This window comes from Thermobia domestica, chromosome 10 (assembly GCF_964235325.1).
Source record: "Thermobia domestica chromosome 10, izTheDome1.hap1.1, whole genome shotgun sequence".
Taxonomy (NCBI): domain Eukaryota; kingdom Metazoa; phylum Arthropoda; class Insecta; order Zygentoma; family Lepismatidae; genus Thermobia; species Thermobia domestica.
Genome location: NC_137463.1, coordinates 30,578,303 through 30,602,749, shown reverse-complemented (window position 1 = coordinate 30,602,749; position 24,447 = coordinate 30,578,303). Strand labels below are relative to the sequence as shown.

The 24,447-nt window shown below is 36.9% G+C and overlaps 1 protein-coding gene across 4 annotated transcripts in view; it reads left to right on the top strand.

The window, feature by feature from the left end:
- The window catches only part of LOC145662395 (protein nervous wreck-like), a 554,721-nt gene that overhangs the window by 476,067 nt on the left and 54,207 nt on the right, over positions 1–24,447 (top strand). For all 4 annotated transcript variants that reach the window (XM_081727930.1, XM_081727929.1, XM_081727928.1 and 1 more), the window contains exons 13-15: positions 2,091–2,188; positions 6,747–6,876; positions 7,649–7,905. In XM_081727930.1, the coding sequence (XP_081584056.1) occupies positions 2,091–2,188; positions 6,747–6,876; positions 7,649–7,905 (485 nt within the window). The remainder of the gene's footprint in view (positions 1–2,090; positions 2,189–6,746; positions 6,877–7,648; positions 7,906–24,447) is intronic.

Below are 24,447 nucleotides of genomic sequence, written 5' to 3'. Positions count from 1 at the left end.
CCATATTACGTTGTATTTCGTATCATTCCATGTGTTGGAAATTAATAGAACTAGGGAGTAACTTAAGTGACAGACAATCACAGGACAGAAGTTTCTTTTTCTTAAAATTAACAAAGATACTCGCCAAAAAAAGGAAGTTTATATTTTTTTTATTTCTATGTAACTTTATAGTTACGATCGTAATGATTTTATTTTGTATCTTATACCTGTCAATGTAGAATAAGTAGTTCAAACTCTGAAAGTGCTACTGGGACAGGTAACTTATGGGACAAAATTAGTACTTTTTATAGTATTTTCAAATAACTCTGAGATACATTTCCTTGCTAAGTCTGTTCCAAACATTAGCAGCAGCTACCCTGTCTCCCCCTAAAATAGAAACTAGATAAGTAAAATTTTGAATACATAGAATGCAGTAGGATATAGCGTGCCGGAGTTAAATGAGAATGACCCCCGTTATTTGAAATAAGTATATGTAAGTGAAAAAAGAACTTCAGGCATTTTTGGATATTGATATTTGTAATTGTAATAATAGCAATAGGACTACTACTTGGCTTTCGAGACACAGCCTGTGAGTTTTTACAGGAGCTAACTACTGGAAAAAATAAATTTTTGATCACCTGTAATATATGAATTATTTTATAAAAATTGAATGTAACTATGTGTGCGTGATCATCACGGCCAAATGTCAAAGCGAAATGAAATGACTTTTGGAATATAGTTAGACCCCAATTCCAAATGGAATATTATCATATTGATTTCATTAAATATATATATCTAAGAGGACAGTGGCCCTGGAGGTTCGAATTTTTGCGAAAAAATTAGTATCTCACGAGTGGGTCATGGTGGGTAGTGGTGGGTCAGTGGATCATGAGTCAAGTTTTCATTGACCCACGCCATCTCCTGAGGCCTTCAGAGTCATAACCTGAGGCCTTCAGAGGCATAAAGTGCGGCTTTCTGGACCTGCTGTGAAAAATGCTAAATTATATAAGTACGTGTATGTAATATAGGAAAAATATAATTCTGAAGTTACATATATCAAATAGTATAGTGCTTTACAATATATTTTCAAATACATTATTAATGTAATTAATAACTGTAAAATTAACAACAAAAACTAGGTCTATTCCAAAACTGTCATATACGGCCTTCTTGGGAAATGGGTATTGTCAATGCGGCCTTTAAAACAAAATAAAAAAAATAAAGGTTCCCCACTCCTACTCTAGGACCAATTAGAGGAAGTGCTACAGGTATTTGAAAATAACTCTTATGAAAATTGCATTTCAATAAAAAAAAAAATCTGGCGTTGTCTAGGGCCTTACATGATAGAACTGATTTGATTCACTAAAGGTTAACTCAACCACTTCGAAGTGAACCATATATCATGTAAGGTAACATGGTTTTACGTCACATAGAAATAGTGAAAACTAAGAAGAGAAGGGGGTGAGATGAGAAGAAATGGCGAAGTGACAATGTACGAGGAATCAGGAATTTATCTACAAAACCGTCAATTCTGCTATTGCTAGAAGTGAGTTTGCTCGATTTGCTCCTTATGGCTGTTTGTCTGGTTTAGTGAGAATAAGAGAATTAAGTCATGTTATAAAACATTGAATGCGAAATGACATGCTAAGGGTCCATCAACTTTACCAATGCATTATCAACATGTACTTTCGGGAGAAGTTATGCTTTTCTATAACACTAAGATGAAAATAATTATCACTCACTCCGGTCATAAGAAATTTAATGTACTATTTACGAAAGTGGTTCCCAACTTTGCCTGCCTGCCTATTTATGCCACCCAAGACAAACACTAAATATCAAACATACAGGTGACTGTAGAGTTTGATAAAGCTAAACTGTAAATGGTCATTCCGAGCAGCGCTTTGTTCATTATTTCACAATTTAATTCTGTCAGTAACTTGCGCTCCCTTACTCACTCTTTATGCCCTCCAGGGCTGCGGTCTTCAGGTTGGGAACCACTGATGTACAATATATATAATAATAATAATAATAATAATAATAATAATAATAATAATAATAATAATAATAATAATAATAATAATAATAATAATACATTCATTTCTCTTTCCCAGTGAACGTAGATGAATATATGCAAGACATGGAAAGTTTAAGCGTAATGGAATTACCACGGTCAGCAAGTTCCATGTCAATGCGGACAGATGTCTCTGGGGTACGTACTTTTCTTTCTTTTTTTTTTTTTTTTTTTAAATAGTTAATTCTTTTCCTTTTCTTCAATGATTTCTGCAAATAGTTATCCTATCCCCTCAGTCAGTGGGAATTTGCAGTAAATAAAGAAAATTTGTTAGATTTATTATATTAAAATAGACAAAATGGACATCGACTTTGAGTAGATCGAGGATGTCATAGAATTGTTTGTTGTGGAGATTTTTATATTACCTAGGTATTATCGTTTAAAAGTTACGGAGTACGAAAGAAAACAATTGAAGTTCAATAATAATTCTCAATTAAAAGAAAAGTTACCTAGGTAGTAGGCAAGGGCGCCCATGTTATGATTTCTAAGGGGGGCTAGTATAAGCGACGTTTCAAAAATAGTTTCAAATTTTGCTGTAACTAATGTAAAAATTCTATTGGATTTTCGATATTCTGAAATACAATTTCCTCTAGGGGGGCGAGCGCCCCATCTTGCTCCGCCTGATGGGCACCCTTGGTAGTAGGGTCATTTTTCAATTTCCGTTAGGGTCTACTGTAAAAAAAGGGGTCTGTAAATAAAGTAAATTTCAAATTGTGGAAGAAATTTTTTTCATTCAATTTTTGACAGCACTCCCTGGTGATCTAATATACAATGTGAAATAGGTTTTAGAAGAAGATATTTTCTCTGAAGATAGACACACTTGCGACTCTTAAGCGAACTCACGTTGTAAAAATAAATAAATAAACGTTTGCTTCTACAAGTTAAGCTAGAACAATTACCATATGTCATAATTTTTATATATTACAATTATAGATGGGCAAAACCATTTTTTTTTTTAAATCAGAAACTATTTGTAGAAAAACCGGTTCTTGATAGAAAACCAAACCAGTTTTTTTTATGGTTTTTGCAATGTGCTAGAAAACCGTTTCGATTTTTCTAAATATTGATTTTTGTGCCCACCACTACAATTAGGGCATTAAGTAAGTTTTCCCCCATAGCTTGTAATAATAAGTTTAATTTTTACCGTAGTGACTTATAACTTACCATAAATGCCGCCCCTGGTCCATGCTCATTTGCCTATAAGAACTAGCCAGGACGATGGACAGTGGTTGGCAACCAGTTTAAAAATATACAAAAACTTTTAAATTGAGGAGCTCAAATAGGCAATATTCTTAGATTTACTGTAGGTCATGAATATACGAGGGTAAGTTGAAAAGTAAATTTCTTCTGGCAGCTATGGACAGAAATGTTCAAATAATATCCAGACAAATAATATCCTGCAAAAACAGAGAACAGGTATTACTTTAGTATTTTACATAAGAACCAACGAAATTGATGCTCTTATCATACCTCTTTATAAAGGTAAAAAAAACTTTAAAAAAATGCGTGCCCTGCTTGACGCCTGTGTTCAATTCACCATTGGTTCTAAAGTGCTTTTTAATGAAAGTTTTCTTCAGTGCCACAAAGAAAGATGGAAGTCGCCAGTTGCGAGTTCGGGACTGTACGGCGGACGGACAAGGCACTCTCAACCGAGGGTGGCAAAATGGTTTTGCGTTGCCGTCACAGAGTATAGTTTCGCATTATCGTCCGAAAGAAGAACGCTACCAAATTGGTCTAAATGGAATAGCCAAACGAAGTGTATTCTGGGAGAAGGCAGTAGTTCTCCAGTGGCTAACTTGGCGCAAATCAGAGTGACTAGTGCGGCAACTTGAACATTAGTCCCAGGCATGGTCAGAGTGACTCTGACGACTGGGATACTGCGGGATGGAAGGCAAATGAAAACCAGTACTCTATTTTTCCTAGTTTTCTTTCAGCAGAATAAGAACATTCATGAACTTTCACATATCAAAATATAGTTCCGGAGGTAAAATAATTCCTCATTCGGATCTCCGGGAGGGAAATGCCTTTTGAAGAACTAGTGGACGAGACAGTAACAGTGTAAAGAAGATAGCTAGAGAAAGAAATACAGGAAGGGTTAGAATAGGGACGTGGAACGTACGTACGTACGATGATTTTACGTTCTGAGAAACTACAAGAAGAACACATAAAGCAAAGAGAAAGAGCAGACCAAGTAGGGGAATGAAATTAACAAATGTTGGCAGTGTACAAGTAATATGCATCCAGGAGAAAAGTTACTTTTTTTTTTTTTTTTTGCCTGTCACCATTGTCTTTATCAACGCCTGCCGGTTCCTTTTCTTTCCGTGGAGTTTACTATGTTAAGTGAGGCGACCTCCTAGGAATTGGATTGAAAATGAATTTGGAAAGGCCGAAAGCGATGTTTCACAACGCTGCAAGAAAGTAAGAATAGAAATTGTAAATTTAGAACTAGAATGAATGAATATCCTACCTTTACCTTGGAGAAAAGATATCCACAAATGAGAACAGTAAAGGAGAAATATAACAGATGTATTAATCTAAGTTCGAAAGCATAACATTAAAAAATAATATATCGATGTGTCTGAAGCGTAGAATTTTCATTGACCTGTTTTACCATATGAATAGGAGATGTGGACACTAATAAAATTTGATATGGACTTTCTACACACTACTAAGGATCATCCGCAAATATAGGAAAAAAGGATCATATTAGTCAGAAATATGACAGGAGCGATCGATATTATTGTGAAATTAAAGGAATTGAAGTGGCCGAACATATTTCAAAAAGAAGTGATGATCACCGGCGAAAAAGCAATTCTTGGCTGGATACCAAAGAGATAAAAACAAACATAGCGTCACCCAAGAACACAGTATCAAGAAGCACTACACAGTATCGTGGAAGAGAGCTGTCCAAGAATCGTGGAAGTTACAGTGAAGAGTTGGAGAGGTGTTCACCCAGCAGTAGAATGCGCACATAGTATTGCCCACGACACGAGAAGTGCATTTTTAAATTCGAGACGACACAGAAACATGACAATTTTCGCCTTGTTTTTTGAGACGAGACTAACAAATCTCGTGGCCAATAAAGTAGTTCACCCACGTCTTAAATCTAAACATTGTTTTGATGTTACATGATTCATAGTATAAATACCACAAATTGACAAAGTGATCCTACGAACATAATGAACAGCATTTCTCAAAATTTAACGGTACGCAAGTAATTACACAATACATTTCAATAACAAATATGGTTTAAATGTTGTTACATCACACCCTTCCTAGGCCTGTCGTGACACAGAATCATCCTGATAACTTCTAGATAAGATTGAGAAAGAAAATAAGGGATAAATTTTGCACATAAACTTACAAAAACGACATGAGAAAAAGTTTTTCGAGAAACGAAACGAGACTTTTAGAAAATTTACGAGATTAAGCGAGAAAACTTTATTACTCATATCGTCTCGTCTCGTTGGCGACACTACTCAAAGGTGAAAATGTATCGAGTGTCTTTCATCCCATGTTCGTCCGTGCTTTAAATATGCAACATTACATTCGTGGAAATATAAATGTTGTTTCAGAATTTTTCAGTGACCATCTGAAACATGTTTTATTAATTACCAACTGGAGGAAATATCTTGTTATCATGTGGAATAACAATTAATGATCTCCTGTGACGAGCTACCATAATGTATTACAGTAAAGTATATACTCATTCGAAAGAGTCCACTAAAAACCTTCCTTCAGGTTGGTGTGAGTAAAGATACTCAAAACTTCGGAGAGTTTTGTCGTAATAGTATGCAATATTAATTCATTTATTACATGTAGGCCTATATGGAAAGAATTTCATACTTCATTTAAAACGATGACTTTTTAAACTATGGTTCGCAGACCTCTGAGTGTGCTTGAGTGTATAATCAGGGGTCTACAAGTCAAACTAAATTTTATCTAGTTTCATTATGAAAAATATGTTGCGCAATATGACTGTGTTTTAATTTATAACTGTTTTGTTATTAATGAAGCTCGTATTAACAATGTTCGTGATGTAAGTACTCAACTTAAGACTGTAACAATTTATATAGTGTAAAATAAATATATACATGCATACAAACATTTTCCTACCTTTAATTAAAGAAATGACAATGGATCTTGCAACCTACATGACATATCATAGGGGTGCTCAAAATCACGCAGTTTAGGAATTAATTCTTCTCTATTGACAACCTTCAGGATGTTTCTAGATTATTTGAACAGCATTTATGGCTGAAAGTATAAACCGAATGTTCAGTTTGAATATTTGAGGTTAGATTTTAATGCCTACTTATAATATATTTTTCAAATTATAAATATAAGTATAAATTCTCTTTTTAATTGTAAGTGCCAAATTTTAAATTATAAGTGCCTTTTTTGTAGTCTACTTTTCAAATTATAAATGCCTATTTTACATTCTATTTTTAATTGTAAGTGCTTATTTTTAAATTTTAAGTTCCTATTTTATAGCCTATTTTTCAAATTACAAGTGCCTATTCTACAGCTTATATATTTAAATTATAAGTGTATACTTGCCTGCATATTTTCGATGTTTTGAGTGTTTAAACACTCGATTACAAGGTGTAACATACGATAAAATTATAGAAAGTTACAAACGTATATGGATGATAAACTATATTCAGATCACTTTTTTCTTCTTTCTTTATTCCAGCAAGAGCAAGTGGGCTCGGATACGATGTATGACAGTGATTACAACGATGCCTCGGAAGCCACGGTTTTGGAAAGACCTGCCGACGCTCGGGAGCCAGAGCAAGACAGAGCGGACAGCGAAGATGTAGATTGTAAGTACAAAATATACTGAGATTTTGCAGTATAATTTACAATGTAACACTGCCAATGAAATTGACATTTTTGAGCAGTTAAATTATAATTTTGGATATTACGATGAATACGATAAATTTTAGAATAAAAATTCATTTACAGTTTTCTTTAAACATACAATCATATCTGTCCGAAGCATAATGTTTAGCTTATGCAAAATTTTTGAAAGTAAAGAAATCTGTGCAATTTGTAACTACGAGCAATACCTTCGGCATTACCTCTGTTGATTCTCTGCCAGCTAACATGTTATCCTTGCTAATCCAAAGAATATCTGGAAGATATGCAACCCGAAACACCGATAAAATTTTGGGGTTGCCTGCCGCACAGGCACTATGATTCATTATAATTTTTTCCTTAAATTTTGATCTCCCAATCCCCTTTCGAGTTGAAAATTTTAAAATAGGATTTGTACACGATTAGTACTGATGAAGGTCTATCTGTGTAAAACCTTTACTGGCTCTAGCTGACTCTTTTCTGGGCGTAAATCTTGTATTAGTATAGAAGGATGTTTTGTTTATGAAACCTGGCCACTTACCTCTCTTTAAAAGGCGATAAAAGGCGATCAATAATAGTGTTTGTACTCAATGTGCTTACCACACATCATCCAGTTGAATACTATCTGGTTGCCCATAAGTGTTTATGAGCACGTAAGAATGATAACATAACAAATGTAGTAATACTGGAATATAATATTTAGGTATTTCATTACTTCTTTTCTCTTATGTTTCACAGCAATGCTGGAACAAGAACGAATGAGAATCGAACAGCTGACCGCCAGTTGGGAAGACCCTACAAGAGTCGACTGGGGAGATGACGGGGCACCAGCAGAACCAGAGCCTGCAGCAGCAGCAGCAGTAACAGCAGTGCCGGCGGAAGAACCAGTACCTGCTCAGGAGCCAGAGGCCCAGGCGGGACAAGCATGGGACACTACTTCGGCCGGTGGAGAACTTGTAGCTGGTTGCAAATGCATTGCATTGTATTCATACACGGTATGAATTTTTATTTAGTACTTCCTCAGTTTTTAATAGATCATACATGTGATATAATGCCCAGTAAAAGGCTCACAGTGTGGTCGTAAAATCTCTAATAGATTATGTAAGATGTAATTGAATGATATATGCACATATCGACCGAACAAGATCCATCTTGAAACCGTATCGCCATCTTGAAGTAACGTCCATTTTTATAAAATAAAAGCTGTAATGTGATAAATCAATTAATCTTAACATTTGACCATGCGTCATTAAGGGTATCCTCAATGGCTTACAACATCAGCAGTTGTTAGATTAGTGCGTAATACTAGCATTGTTTTCATCCGATTGGCCATTTTCCCATTTCTTTTAGCAAGATAGCGCCCTGACCTCCTACTCCAACGCGATGCGGAAGTACGATTGACCATCACGTTTTCCCGACTTCGCATCACTGGACTTCTACCTGTGGGGTCACTTGAAGCCAGCGGTTTATATTTTGGAAATCTAGTTCGTTCATTACTTTTTCGCAAGGCATGTGACAACATTCTACCTGACAGTATCCTTCGGGTTCATGGGGCCTAAAAAAAGTCTATAGCACTCACATTTACTCATGAGGGGCGGAGGGGGAATGTTGAGCACGTCATATAAGAATCGATATCTCCACATGTTTCTCCTAAGAAAACCTCTATTATCAACTACACCATTGCGTTCAGGTAAGATCTCATGCTACCATCGCTTCTCTGAGGTTTTGCTAGTGAAGATCGATACATCATACAACAAACCTACATTTAAAAGCGCATATTTGAATTCGCCATATGCTCAAAATCTTTGCACCTACCCACAATGACCATTTCGGTGTTTGTGCAGTAGATATATGCATACACCATCCATTTACAGGATCGGTTCCAGACTTTTGGAGCCCCCTGTGTGTCATTCTATTACATGTATAGATGCGTCCTAAAGCAGCCACACCTAGTATGAAAAGCTCTTTGTTAGGATTCCGGCAATTCCAGTTATAACAGATAACGTCTATTCGCGTTTTGTTACGGAAATTTACCGTTTCTTCTCACATTCGATTCCACATCCTCTATTATTACCATTTTCTGTCTTTAAAGTACAGATATAAGCACAGGGAATATCTTTAACATCTCTGTTCAGCGGCAAGAACTGTGGGTCTTGTACCTATAACGTGAGATACAAATACACCTACTCCCACCGACGATCGCTCTTGGATCTTTCTATAGGAAAGCCAACAATGCTAACTACACAGCGACGAGGGAAGTCACTTTTCTAAACCGGTGTTCCTAAATTACTCATTGTCAAAAGTTAGCCAGAAAGATACATGATATTGAAAGACTGTACAATAATATGCTAAAAGAGATGATAAATGATCCATCTTGAAATCGAACCCAAGATCTCATGCACCAAAAATACTATGCTAACGAGTAGGCAAAAAAAAAAATCACTAAGTTCATAAAAATGCCACGTAAAATAAATAATTGTGGTCCGGAACACATTTAAGTAGATGTTTTCATTTGCTCCTTTGAGATGCATTTTGTTCGTTGTAGGCGACTGTGTAATGTTTCTTTTGAGTGTTTAATGCAGATGTTGCATCATCTTGAGAGACGCTCAGCAATAACCAAAAGTTTGTTTTCGTTATTTTTTCTTCCTCTCTTTCTTTGTCTTTTCTAAACTTCCAAACTATGCTTTGCGTAAGAATGGAAACTCATATACTGAGTGTTTCAAAACAACACTGACAGTATTTGGGAGGTGATTCCTGACACCAAGATAAGTCGAAAAGTGTAGACGAACTTGGGTGCACAAATGGTTCCTTTCGGAGTTATAGGCTGTCGAAAACATGAAAAAGTGAAGTTTAAAGGTCCATAGCTCCAAAACAATGGAACCTACCGTAGTCGGGTCAAGACTTCACTTAGGAACTAATATGTGCGCTATTCAAAAGTACATGTTTCAGAATCCTAAGGTACTCACAAAGCAATTTTTATAGAGGCAGTTTGACTAGGGTATATAATTTGAAGAACTCACGAACTACCTCTATGAAAATTGTTGCGGAATTACCGTATGATTCTGAAACTTGGATATTGGGATAGGACACATACTAGTTCATAAATAAAATCTTGGCCCGACTACGGCAGGTCCATAGTATTGTAGCTATGGACCTCTAAAGTTCATTTTTCATGTTTTCGGCAGCCTATAACTCCGAAAGGAAGCATTTGTGCACCCAGATTGGTCTTTACTTTTCGTCGTCTTTTGGTGTCAGGAATTATCTTCCAAACGTTGTCGGTGTTGTTTTGAAACACCCTGTATACATACATATATGTATATAAACATTGTATTTCCTTCTTCCTGTTATTTATCGACAGGTATCAGAGCAAAATAGCTAAGTGTAGTGACCAGTGATTTTTGTGAATTAAGCTTCCGAGGAAGAAATACGACCTTCATCTTCATCATTATATTATAATCGGAAGTGAAATATCTACAACAGTTTGAATAGGCGAAAATTTTCCTATCAATACTGAACGGTTTAGTACGTTCAGAGCGTGTAATGGGCGTTCCCATAGAACAGAGAACAGTATGAGGTAAGAGGAAAGGAAGTTTCATCTCCTTCCTTATGTCGGGAGGAAGCACGATGGCTCATTGGCAGAGCGTTTACCTCTGGTGCGTGAGGTCTCTGATTTGATCCGCGGTCAAGTAAGTTTATGGTAGACAACACCGTATCCGTGGGTTTTCTCGGGGACTCATGTTTCCTTCCACTTTCCCATTCCACCAATTCTTCCATTATCATTCACTTTCTTTAATCATCATCTCCCTTACCCTAACGGGCATAATCGTGGGACGTTAAACAACAAGATTTCATTTTTCGTCCCTTAGGAAATGGTAGGTCTTTAATATTGAAACCTCAAGAGCAAGAGTGGTAATAAATAACGACGAACGTATTGCTGTACAAAACATCATGTGTGTGTGTGTGTGTATCTAGATGTGTGTTTGCCTACTCAAATACATTGACCATTGTAGATCTTTGAAAATGGTTTACCCATTACACTCTCAAAACATACGAACACAGAAACCATTGAAGGCAAGATTTTTGCCCATTCAATACGTTGAAAATCTTAAGCCTTTAAGCACAATTTATCCATTACATGCTCGGACCATACGGAACTGGGAACCATTGAAAGCAACACTTTTGTCCATTCAAATGCGTTGATCATCTGAAGCCTTTAAACACAGGTTATCCATTACATGCTTGGGTCTTACGGAAGCGGGAACCATTGAAAGCAACATTTTTGCCCATTCAAATACGTTGATCATCTGAAGCCTTTAAACACAGGTTATCCATTACATGCTCGGATCATACGGATCTGGAAACCATTGAAAGCATTTTTGCCCAATCAAATACGTTGATATAATCTCAACACAGTTTGTTCTTTACATGTTCGGACCATACGGAACTGGGAACCATTGAAAGCAACACTTTTGTCCATTTAAATGCGTTGATCATCTGAAGCCTTTAAACACAGGTTATCCATTACATGCTCGGATCATACGGATCTGGAAACCATTGAAAGCATTTTTGCCCAATCAAATACGTTGATATAATCTCAACACAGTTTGTTCTTTACATGTTCGGACCATACGGAACTGGGAACCATTGAAAGCAACACTTTTGTCCATTTAAATGCGTTGATCATCTGAAGCCTTTAAACACAGGTTATCCATTACATGCTCGGATCATACGGATCTGGAAACCATTGAAAGCATTTTTGCCCAATCAAATACGTTGATATAATCTCAACACAGTTTGTCCTTTACATGTTCGGACCATACGGAACTGGGAACCATTGAAAGCAACACTTTTGTCCATTTAAATGCGTTGATCATCTGAAGCCTTTAAACACAGGTTATCCATTACATGCTCGGATCATACGGATCTGGAAACCATTGAAAGCATTTTTGCCCAATCAAATACGTTGATATAATCTCAACACAGTTTGTTCTTTACATGTTCGGACCATACGGAACTGGGAACCATTGAAAGCAACACTTTTGTCCATTTAAATGCGTTGATCATCTGAAGCCTTTAAACACAGGTTATCCATTACATGCTCGGATCATACGGATCTGGAAACCATTGAAAGCATTTTTGCCCAATCAAATACGTTGATATAATCTCAACACAGTTTGTTCTTTACATGTTCGGACCATACGGAACTGGGAACCATTGAAAGCAACACTTTTGTCCATTTAAATGCGTTGATCATCTGAAGCCTTTAAACACAGGTTATCCATTACATGCTCGGATCATACGGATCTGGAAACCATTGAAAGCATTTTTGCCCAATCAAATACGTTGATATAATCTCAACACAGTTTGTCCTTTACATGTTCGGACCATACGGAACTGGGAACCATTGAAAGCAACACTTTTGTCCATTTAAATGCGTTGATCATCTGAAGCCTTTAAACACAGGTTATCCATTACATGCTCGGATCATACGGATCTGGAAACCATTGAAAGCATTTTTGCCCAATCAAATACGTTGATATAATCTCAACACAGTTTGTTCTTTACATGTTCGGACCATACGGAACTGGGAACCATTAAAAGCAACATTTTTGCCTACTCAAGTACATAGGTATATTGATCATCTTGAACTTGAAAGACAGTTCACCAATTACACACTCTCTGACCGTACGAAACCGTTAACCATTGAAAGGAACATTTTCGCCTATTCAAATTTACATATTATCTTTTACCTTTAAGAACAGTCCTCTCATTACACTCTTAGACCGTACGAAACCTGGAACTATTGAAGCAATATTTTCACCTATTCAAATGCATTGGTTATTTGGAGCCTTCAAACAAACAGAGTTCACCCATAACATGCTCAGACCGTTTGAAGCCGGAAACCATTGGAAAGCGTGAAGTTCTTTTTACAGGTTTATAACAGAAAAATATTGTGTATATGCCTGTTTCCAAATGAACAATATGAACCCTGAGCTTGTATAAATAATTTATAACAAGAGTTGTTGCCTCATCATACGAATCTAACAGGTGATGTATCTAACTGAAACGTAAAATTACTGTTTTTAGTGCTGGTTTAGACGATAGTTACGATAAAGAAAATTGAGTGTCTAAGAATGTCCTTAATTGTAGTGAAATGAATTGGTCACTTGAGCTAAAGCAAATTTTCCTTTGTCGGTCTATTTGTAAAAGCTGTCCCCCTTTCTTTCTTACGAAAAAAAAAGAAAACTGGTGTTCTTTCAATGACAACGTCTTAAGGAAGCTGCAGCCGTAATTCGTAAGGGTGTAGAAGGTGTCAGGTTAAATAGGTGGCTTGTATTCTCCCTCCGCCTGGGATAATAGCTACCTCTAAGATCTTCAGTGTCACCATCCAGAAGAAAGGCGTGACCCGTGCAGGGTTGGAAATTCAATTATACTGGATATAGTTTTTGCTTTACTAAAAATGTAACTAAATGTTCTCCATCCACATTGGTTACTTTTTATACTTTATATAACTTTGTATTAAGTGTATTTTTGTAATATTAGTTATATATATTAGTAATGTTGGTTGTAATAGTATTAGTATTCGTAATAGTATTGGAATATTTGTAAATATTAACTGTATCTCATCTATGATGCTAGGGATCGGGATTCAATTCCCAGTGGACAATGCATAAAGTGATTTGAATCAATATAGGAGCTCTTACCTTAAATAGTTAGGTTCAGATTATATATTATAATTATTAATGTTATCAATATTAAGCATTCGTGAGGCTGCTATTGCGTGATCAGGAAGAAGCCTACTTATTAAATGGAAACATGACACATATAAAGGGCTATACCTCTACCTTTTCACTACCCACAAATATTAAATCATTTTTACATGTTGCTATTAATGCCTTCTTATTCAGCTATTACTAACTTTTCAATAATAACTGAATTTATAGCGAACAAACTATTCAGAAAATCAAGTGTTATTTATTCTGATTTTAGCAAAGCATTTGACTCTATTTTAATTTGCAAGCTAAAACCATATATTTTTTTTACACTTACCATCAAAATGTGAGAGTCATACATAAGTAACCACAACAATCAGATGTTTACAGAGAGTGAATGACAAATACGTAGGACTTTCATGACTTCTGGAATTCCTCAAGGATCCATAATTGAGTCTCTAGTGTTTAATCCAAGGATGGCCACAAAGTTCCGATTCCGGCGGAACCGGTTCCGCGAAGAACTGGTTCTCGGAGATCCGGTTTTCAGAACCGGTTCTGGAACTGGTTCCGGACCTGGATCCGAAAACCCGGTTCCAGAAACGGATCTTAGGAACCGGTTCCAGTCCTGGATCCGAAAACCCGGTTCCAGAACCGGTTCTAGACTTGGATCCGAAAAACCCGGTTCCAGAACCGGATCTTAGGAACCGGTTCCAGACCTTGATCCGAAAGCCCCCAAAGACCCGTAAAGGAGGCACAAATTTCACCTTCAAAACACTGCAAAGAGGACCATGCGCTTGTGCCCTTCCCGCCCAGACTCCTTGTGCCCCCAGAAAAAAAATTATGCCACCAGTATTTTTTTTGTTTTTATTTTGGTCCACCAGTGGGTGTTTAGTCAAATGAGTTGGCCAGTTTGCTTGTTTAACCATTGAGTTTGCCAGTTACCCAGTTTATTTAGCCAAATAAGACAAGCGGCCGCCGCCTGGGCGCCTGCCTGTCGCTTCCACCATTTCATCTAGCACACTGTTCACAGCCTTCCAACAGCTCGGGTTTAGCGTAGGGATTGTCACAAAGTTTCGGTTCCAGACCTGGATCCGAAAACCCGGTTCCAGAACCGAATCTTGAGAACCGGTTCCAGACCTGGATCCGAAGAACCGGTTCTAGACCTGGATCCGAAGAACCGGTTCCAGACCTGGATCTGAAAAACCGGTTCCAGACCTAAATCCGAAAAACCTGTTCCGGAACCGGATCTTCTAGAACCGGATCCGTTGAGACCCGAAAACCGGTTCCAACAGGAATCGGTTCTGGCCATCCCTAGTTTAATCTACTCATCAATTATCACCTAGATGTAATTAACTTTAACCAAAACTATTCTATGCAGATTACCTCAAACTCTATAAAGAAGTATTCTCGCTGGCAAATTGCAATCTACTGCAAATTTTTTTTACATATCTAATGTGAAAGTCGGTGCACAAGGCCACTATGAGTCAGTGAAAGAGCGCTCGACAAACATAGTGTACGTGAGTTTTTTCGGGGTTCTCTTGGTTGCCTTCCACATTCTTCGTTCCACCGATATCATCATCTTCATATTTCTTTAGCCTTGGAGCACAAACGGAGGACATTCACCTTTAACACCTTGACTGACACCATATCTGTTACTAACTGTGGGTCACTGGCAACAGTTTGCCAGTAATACTTTGTTTTAGATGCATAAATATATGGTTTTCTTTCTGTATGGTTTTGCATAAACCCCGCGTGGACATTAAATTTCGACTTCTACGCCATATATATGTAATTGCATACACGCATACAAAACAAATGCTACAACAGTGCAATAGATTGTTTGTGTGTGGAAAATCATACACGAGACGCTGCATGGGAGAGCGTGTGTCTGAAATTCCATACACTTGGCAGTTTATGTGTTAGAAGAAAAATCGGTGTTAAATAAACAAACTTGACATTAACATCAAAACATGTAAATTGATTATAATATTTGCAAATCACAAAGTTAAATGAATTAATTCCATAAATAAAAAGATTGTAAAGGAAACAGTATGAGATCTTGATTTTTTTAAAAAGTAAAAACAAAAAAGGGAAACACTGTCAATTACGTTTCACTCACCACAACAACAAGAAAGGTTAAATAAAGTTCCAGGATTTATCAATGAAATAGGAAAGGAGTTGAGTTGATTTTGAGTTTAACATCCTTTTCAGCAGTGAGGCTATATGAGACGGGACTTACGGATTAACGTGAAATCCAAACCACATGAGATCCCACCGGGAATTGAAGAGGATAGGAAAAGAATTCGAAACAATTTGTACTTTGAAAGTATTATTATTAATGTTCGAAGTGGGAAAAAAAGCAGTATGTTTTATTGCGATTTTGATTTAACATACCGGCTAGCTAAATTTGAAATACAATGAGGGTATATTGCTTAAAAGATTGCATTTCTATTTACATAATGACTGATTGTGAGAACCATTGGGGAGCTTCTTTACAGTTACGAAGGGAGAACATGGAGAGACTTTCATCCCCCGCCAACAACTTTCTGAAAAAAAATAAATACCGGTATCTCCTTATATTGTATTATAGAGAATTATACACGAAAATACTCAAAAATCGACCTTTTAAATTAAGAATTCCGTGTGGGAAAACTCCCGGATCCCTCATTCCGGTAATCCAAACCCTCGAAAGATCCGATCCCAGAGCAGAGAACACACCTAAATCCGCCCATGCTCAAAGCACGACATTTATACGCGTATGCATTAAGCCAAGGGGATACACATACATAAGAGAATTCAATATGGAACATCAAAGTGTAAACTAGATGAATTTCTTTGAAGACACTTCATTTTAAAAACAAAGGTCAGGAAAATTAAAAATTATTTCTTCATAAAAAATAAAATATTTTTTGTGCAAAACTATTAGTCAATTACTATGTATAAAAATGGATTTACTAAAGGTATTTCGCAATACTCTCCAGTGACCGTATGTCTTGATCACTAAGAAACCAGAGGCAGTATGGCATACCACCGCATACCGTCTCACGTCGGCCACTGATTATTATAGATGCTTTTACATATTCCAAAACAAAATTAGAGGCTTTAGAAAGAAGAAAATAGCATTCTGTGGTCTTAGAATAAAGAGTTAATAATAATATCTAAAAATCATTAAAAACTCCGCGTGGAGCAATGTGCTCTACAGGGAGGTAACATAGAATACACAAAAACGATTTTAAAAAGTACTAAAGCCTCTCGAAACCAGGATATGGAAACAAATAAACGAAATTAGTAATAGTGTTGATCACGAGACGAGGATTTTTAAATTCGAGACGAGATGAGAAATTGCAGAAAAATCTCATTTGCAACACTAGTTCACCCAAATCCTGGATCCCAAGCACTTTTAGTGTTACATAAATCATAGTATAAAAACTAGAAATTGATAAATGGTTTTAGTGTTTCTAAAATTTGTAATAATTTAATTGCAACATTAAAAAAGAAGAAGGTAACTGAATTGGTGATATTGTATTTCAGTTGGAAACACTGAAAGTTAGAAGAAGAACCTGAGCAGGTAGTCGGAGAAATGTGGAGCCAGAAGTAGGATTTTTTGTGTAATTCAGGCAGTTGGAGTACTTATTAAGAACAAAATATACCCATTAAGCTTATTCTAGGTGCATACTAATTTTCACAAACATACCTGTTCGTGCGAACTTTGGCCATAGTAGTCAATCGGAAAGACAGTGAGCTGCACAAATATTTTTGTTATGGAGTCAGATTCGTGAAGACATTATTATAGCCTCTGGGTAAATATAAAAGTCATGAGATAATGTACGATTGTATAAATACAATGAAGAGCGATTACGTTTAAAGATACGCAAGTCAAAATATGATTTAAATGTTATTAAATCATATCTTTCGTGGACCTCTCGTGATATAGATGGATTCTGATAAGTTCTAGGTGAAATTAAGTAAAAAAATAATAATAATAATAATAATGGCATAAATTTTGTAAATAAATTTACAAAATAAGACGAGATTAGAAAAAATTTTCGAGAATCGAGACGAGAAGAGATAGAATTCTTCTAGAATTCAGGTGATTGAGACGAGAAGTGATAGAATTCTTCTAGAATCGAGATGATTGAGACAAAAAGAGATAGAATTCTTCTAGAATTGAGATGATTGAGACGAGAAGAGATAGAATTCTTCTAGAATCGAGATGATTGAGACGAAAAGAGATAGAATTCTTCTAGAATCGAGATGATTGAGACGAAAAGAGATAGAATTCTTCTAGAATTGAGATGATTGAGATAAGAGGAGATAGAATTCTTCTAGAATCGAGAAGAGATCGGAAAATCTTATATCTCGTGACGTCTCGTTTCGTGGGCAACACTAATTAGCAGAATTGAACGAAAAATTATTGAGAACCTATAAATGCAGTTTAACCTCGTTAATCCGAGTATGTGTTTGCTCGAGACGTTCGGATTATCAAAAAGTTCGGATTACTAAGGAGTGTTAAAAAAAACCTCCTGAAACAAACTTAAAATACGTAGATAAATTTACTGATAATAGTTAGCACTGCCCACAATTTCTCCATAAACAAAAAATCTAACCTTCCTGTTATAATGTCGCCACTTAGCATGTTATTTTTGGCCCTTTGCTCCACTATCTATGTGTAAAGTATCTGTTCAACATCCACATTTTCAGCCGTTCTCAAAGTTTGTGGCTTTCCTGGGCCACATTCCGTACTAGTACGAAAACAGTGAGAGGTTATCTTGTCTCTCTTACTTTTAATGTCAAACACTGTCGATTTTCCAACACCGTATTCTGAAGCAAGTTTTCCTAAACTTACTCCATTGTTCAGTCTCTTGATAATTTTGCACTTGTCTTCTAAACTTAGAGTAACATGTTTCCTTTTCGATGATAACTTGGCAACGCACGCTTGACTGCACGCAATTAGGCTACAATACGTATTGTACTACATACTGTACATCCCTGAACATGAACTGATCATCTACTAATCCCGACAGCTTTGTTTACGTTTGTTTACAGTTGCATTGTTGTGAAATGAAAATCTAAAAATGTAGTACGTATGTACAGACGACGACTGAAGGCCGTTCGGAGTACCGTGCGTGCGGATTAACGAGTTTTTACTGTAAATATATTACGAGATAAAAACAACAATCTTAGATGTACCGTAGTTCAAAAAAAGAAAAGAATCAGGTTAGGGTATTGCTTAAGAATAAATTTGTATTCTGATAGACTATAAAGATATGTTGCAAGGGTAAGGTGGAAGGGGCAGTAAAGGCTAGAATCGATTCATAATAAAAGAATAAATAGCCTCTATGTCAAGACGATGAGATTAGTTGACTATTGCTCCCGACAGATACTTAATTTGTGGCAAATTATAAAAAGGAAACGTCTCAGCCTGTGAGTAACGTTAATTCCTACTAGACGGAGGTATTACTGATATTACTCAACTTGGAAAGATACTTTTATCACGTTACCGGTTTTTGCATCCAATGATGTGCCGCTGGGATTGTAGTTGCTTGAATTTTTTGAAGTGATCTTATGGAGGATGCTTCTATCCGTATAAAAAACGTGAAAGAGAGAAATGGGAATAAATTAAACTAACTTTTACAATCTCAATGATGTTAAACTATACTAGTTTAACAGGGAAATGATTGATGTAGCATGAAAGTTTGATCTTACACATGCTCTGTACTCTTTCTCTTTTCAAAACGATCTAGTTCTATCATTTTTTTCTGAAAATATGAGTGGAAGTATTTTACAATTACTTATCGTCTTTTCGGGTGAAGATTTATACTCGTTCAATATTATATGGACATAGTGGCTTGAAATGAGCTATCCCCCCTCCCAAATGCTTGAGCCCCTCCCAACAAAAATTTCTGGGTGGGCGCCTGTCTCAAGCTCTTTTATTTTACCAACAATAATTTGTGATTTCACTTTCTTTATTCGGAAGTAGCAAAATTTCATGCTTTGAGCAACTTTGGATATCTTCGCTTTAGTAGTTAGTTACCTTTTCTAGAATCTAAGAGAGGCCGGGGAACGTTTTCTGCCTCATGCTCTCCTCAGTTTACCGGTATCTTTTCTACCTTGTTGTGATACATTTGTTAACAAAATTAGGTCCTATGTGCAAGGGCACCCATGTTGTGGTTTCCAAAGGGGAGCAAGTATAAGCGACATTTCAAATATGGTTTCAAATTTTGCTGTAACTAATGTAAAAAGTCTATTGGCTTCTCGATATTCCCAAGTATAATTTCCTCTTAGGGGCCGAGCGCCCCACCTTGCCCCCCCATGATAAGCGCCCTTGCCTATGTGTACTATTGTAGATAATGTAAGGATTCAATAAATCAACCTAACGCTAGCGAGGAACGAGAAAGGCTGTAATCTGCATCAGTTCAATATGTACGAATAACGAATGAAAACTTAAAGTTTTGTACTTATTTGCAAGGGCGCCCATGTTGTGGTTTCCAAGAAGAGGGGGCAAGTATAAGCAATATTTCAAATATAATTACAAATTTTGCTGCAACTAATGTAAAAAATATATTTGGTTTTCGATATTCCCAAAAACAATTTTCTATAGGGGGCAAGCGCCCCAACTTGCCCCCCTGATGGCCACCCTTGCTTATTTGATCACAATTTCTTCTTTCGGTGGAGAAAGTTCCTTTTGGTTATATTTGGTGGCCATAAATTTCGAGTTTGAAACCCCAAAAATCATGTGGTAACTTGAAAACATTTTTTCAATAATACTCCATCAAATTCTTTGATTTGGTGTAGCACCAAACTCATTGAAAGCATAATTTTCTTAGTTCCATACAACAACACAACTTTCATTTTCTTTTCAACAAAATATCCTGTAATTACCAACCCTGTACGGAAAGGAATCTCTAGTCTGGATTCTGTCTTTGGACAAGCAAGCAATTGGACGCAACCATCCTATATAGACCGTGAGATAGGAGTCCTCTTTTTAACGGGTTAACGCCCATGCATCGTTTCTGTCCGTGTGTTTGTATGTATGGACAACAATGAAGTCTTGTGTTTTTTTCTCAAAATACAGAAGGATCACATTCCCAAAGTTTCCACCAACACAAACAATACCTTCATTTTAGTGTTTTGATTGTTGCCTTTTGTTTGGAGACGAGACGTTTGTTGTTTCGTTTTCCGGGTCGCTGGAAGACATCTCCTTCTTGTGCACACTCGGAAACACAAACACAGTGAAAATCACTTTTTTTTTTTTTTTTAAGGAAGGTACGCACTCCATAACAAAGGATCATGTTTGTCGCTTTGTGTTTTTAAGGGATGATTTATCATCTCAGTTCATGGTCTTTTGTTGTAGATTGAGGAATAAGCTTGAACTATTAGTAAAGGGGAAAGCAGAGGTGGTATCAATGTTTGTTACCGTCATTTTGAGTATTTATCATCAAGGTTAATGCAATCCAACCATATTCCTGTTATAGAATATTCCATTTCGGAACGTGAAACTATATCAATACATTGATACATAAAGGGAGCATTTTACCTGAGTATATATAGCTCCCTCGTAGCTAAGTTGTTAGCGTAGACACCTTTGACGTGGAAGACCTAGATTCGATTCCCGGCGCCCACATAGCACACGACGTCTTTAGGATGTCCCATTTTGATCCCAATTATCCCATATGACTCCCGGCATTATAGAGACAATGAGTAAACATCCCATGGACGTCCAGCATGGGACATCCTAAAGGATTTCTACGTAAGATGTCCACGGGACGTCCCGAAGGGCACATGAGATCCCAGGGAAATCCCACGCCGGACACACCTAGGAGCACATTATCCCACGATCTAGCAGAGGACATCCCTTTGAGATCCCGTTGCAGTTTTCCGGGATATTAGCGGAAGTCTGAGTATCCTATGGATGTCCCGGGAGCAAATTTGGATGATTCCGGGACGTCCCGTTGCCAATTGCGGATTAGTCTTCGACGTCCCGTGGACGTCCGTGTGCTATGTGGGCGGGAGCTCAAGTGGCTCGGATTCCACGTTAAGCTGTGTCTACGACTTATATAGCCTCGCTGCTGAAAGGGACGGTAAACTAAAAAAAACAAATCAAATCAATCTACCTAAGTAGAAACATAGCTATGTTTATCCTCAGTAGCGTAGTGAAAGGGGCAACCAGCCTAAAGTCCCGGGGCGCAACCTGGAAGGGGCGGTAGAAATGGGGTCAAATTTTAAACAAATGAAATTTTGAAAATGTTGATTATTGGAAAAGTTTTAAAATTGACGTTTATAATCAATCTTGTTCCTTGTCTACTGTTCAAAATTCTATATCTTAACGAAAATCAACATTGGTAAGTCTGTAATTCGTGTTACATCCTGTTACTTCTTGCACGTAAATATCACTCCGGTTTCAGCTGGTGATTGTAATCGATGTAGTAAATATTGGGTGTTAAATATACAGTAAATTCGACACTATTAAAACGTGATTGAGTTCGTGGTTATTAGTATTAATTAAAAGTTGAACTGTAATTGGACAACATAAGCAATAATGGTTTTGTATTAGATATCGGATAAAACCATTCACTCGCTTTTACCATTTACGTTATTCAATTACAATTTAATTTTAATTAAGGCATTATCACTTCCTTGTTTTATTTGACTCTAAAACTTCAAAAGGATAATGTCTTGCTGTAAATGAATAATGTAAACTTAGGTGTACATATAACATTAACAGTGTTATTTTTGGACGAAACAAATTCGAGAAAGTGGAGGACAGTACTGGAAAAAAACCTACGATAAGCAGGAAAATGAAAAACAGTGAAGTATTTTTCTTCAGCAACTAGAGCTTGTCAAGTGACCCCGCCTAGCGTAGTCGCTAACGCTCTCGCCCTCGGTGTGAGCGATCCCGGATTCGATTCCCGGTTTGGGCACTGGATCTAAAAAGTGTAAATGCTTTTCAAGCCAGCGATCCTAAATGAGGTTTTCCTGGGTTCTCCTCATTCATACCATTCAAATGCCGGGGTGGTATCTAAGTTATAGGTCCCAGGCCGCTTCCTTCCTTCCCCAATCCTTTCTTCCTTCGCTTTCCCTGGATACCGTGCTCACCGAGGAACGTCATCCCTCATACGTGACGGGCGAAGTGGCCATAGGTACCGAAAGCCCATAAATCTAATCCTAAAATCTTAGAGCTTGTCAAAACCAAAGTTCTGAGGTATCTGCTGCTAGTAGAAGTGCAACTATAGTACTCGCGCCGAGTCGTGAAGCCTGACCTAGATCTACCGATTTCACCACCCAATAGCACGCGAGGGTGTGTTCCAGTCGTCAACCCCCACCCATCAAATTTTGTCAGTGTCTTCTCTCGCGCTACACGGAAAACATCTCCCGAGAGTACAGTGTTGTCGGATTGGCGTCGAGTTCCATTTTGTTAAACGTTTTTTGTTGCGTTATATTTTCGTTGTTACTATTTGTGCTATTGTCACCATTTTAGAATAGTTGTTACAGTAGTTATTGCTGTACAGTGTTATTATTGGTAATTCTAAATGTTTTTTTTTTTTTAAATATATATTCGTTTACTATGTCTTCAAAGTTTGGCAACATTGTTGATGAATTTCAGCTGTTTGACGTTTCTCTGAAGTGCGCTCGGGAAGCGGCTCCACGAATTGTACCGAAGTTTTCCGATGTGTTGGAGCTCAAGCAAAATATCTCTATGATTGGTTTAGAGCCCAAGCTTCACGACTCGATGCGAGTACTATCGTGATGTTGAGAATTTGAAAGACGAAACGCGTACTAGTCAAGAAAGAGACTCTGAATGTTCAAGTGACATTGAGCGTGAAAGAACCTCGATTTCAGAAGGAATTACAATTACCAAAGAACCCGAATTTCAAGTAAAGTGGTGAAAGTTAAATCCACAAGTGGCAGACCGTGAGTTCAATGCAGTGCATCTTGACAGCTTTTGAGCGATGGAAAACTTTGGAAATTCGAATCAACCAACAAAAGACAATCGACGATGACACAGGAAGGGTTATTACAGCAGAAAAGAAAAAATAGGGGATATTCTTATACGAATGCTCTGCGTAACCGAGAACTTAGCATTTCGAGGACATTGAAAATGTGTTGAAGAGGCTGTCAGCAGCGAAACTTTTTGGACCTGATGAGTCTATTTGAGACTACGATTCTGTCTTGTGTAGGGTTGCCAACTAGCCGGTTTTTCACAGCCCTGGCCGGAAATATTGCTGTTATTTTGATCGAAGCCGGTGATCGGTACAACTTCTTGCCAGCCCCTTTATGACCATTCTTTTTTTTTCAAATTTGTATCTAGTTCGAAGCAATTTCATCTAGTTCACAATAAGATTTAAAAGTAGCTTTCATTCTGTAAATACAAAACTGTCACCATTCACCATCAACAATTAATATATTTTGTTCAACAGTTTAGATACCGGTAATTTTAAAGAGATGACGGGATTATATCATAGAAAATTTTAAATTTACTTGTAAGCAATTTTATACATTTATTGACAATGAAAAAGGAATTATTAAAGCAATTTCCTGCAGTTGAAGTATAAGTTTAGAGAATAAATTTCATTTTCCAAATCCAAAATTGTCACATAATGATTAATATACTTTTGTTCATCTGTTTCGACAATATTAAAGAAATGCCAGTTACTGGTAAATACAATAAAATTATCAATGCCGATTTCAGTTTCTCATTTATGGCAGAATGTATCTATTAAGCTTATTAGTGAATATACTAATGCACTTTTGTTCACGATAGTACATTTAATTCCCATGGCCGGGTCTGAACAGAGATAGCCCTACTTCACACTTAGACATACA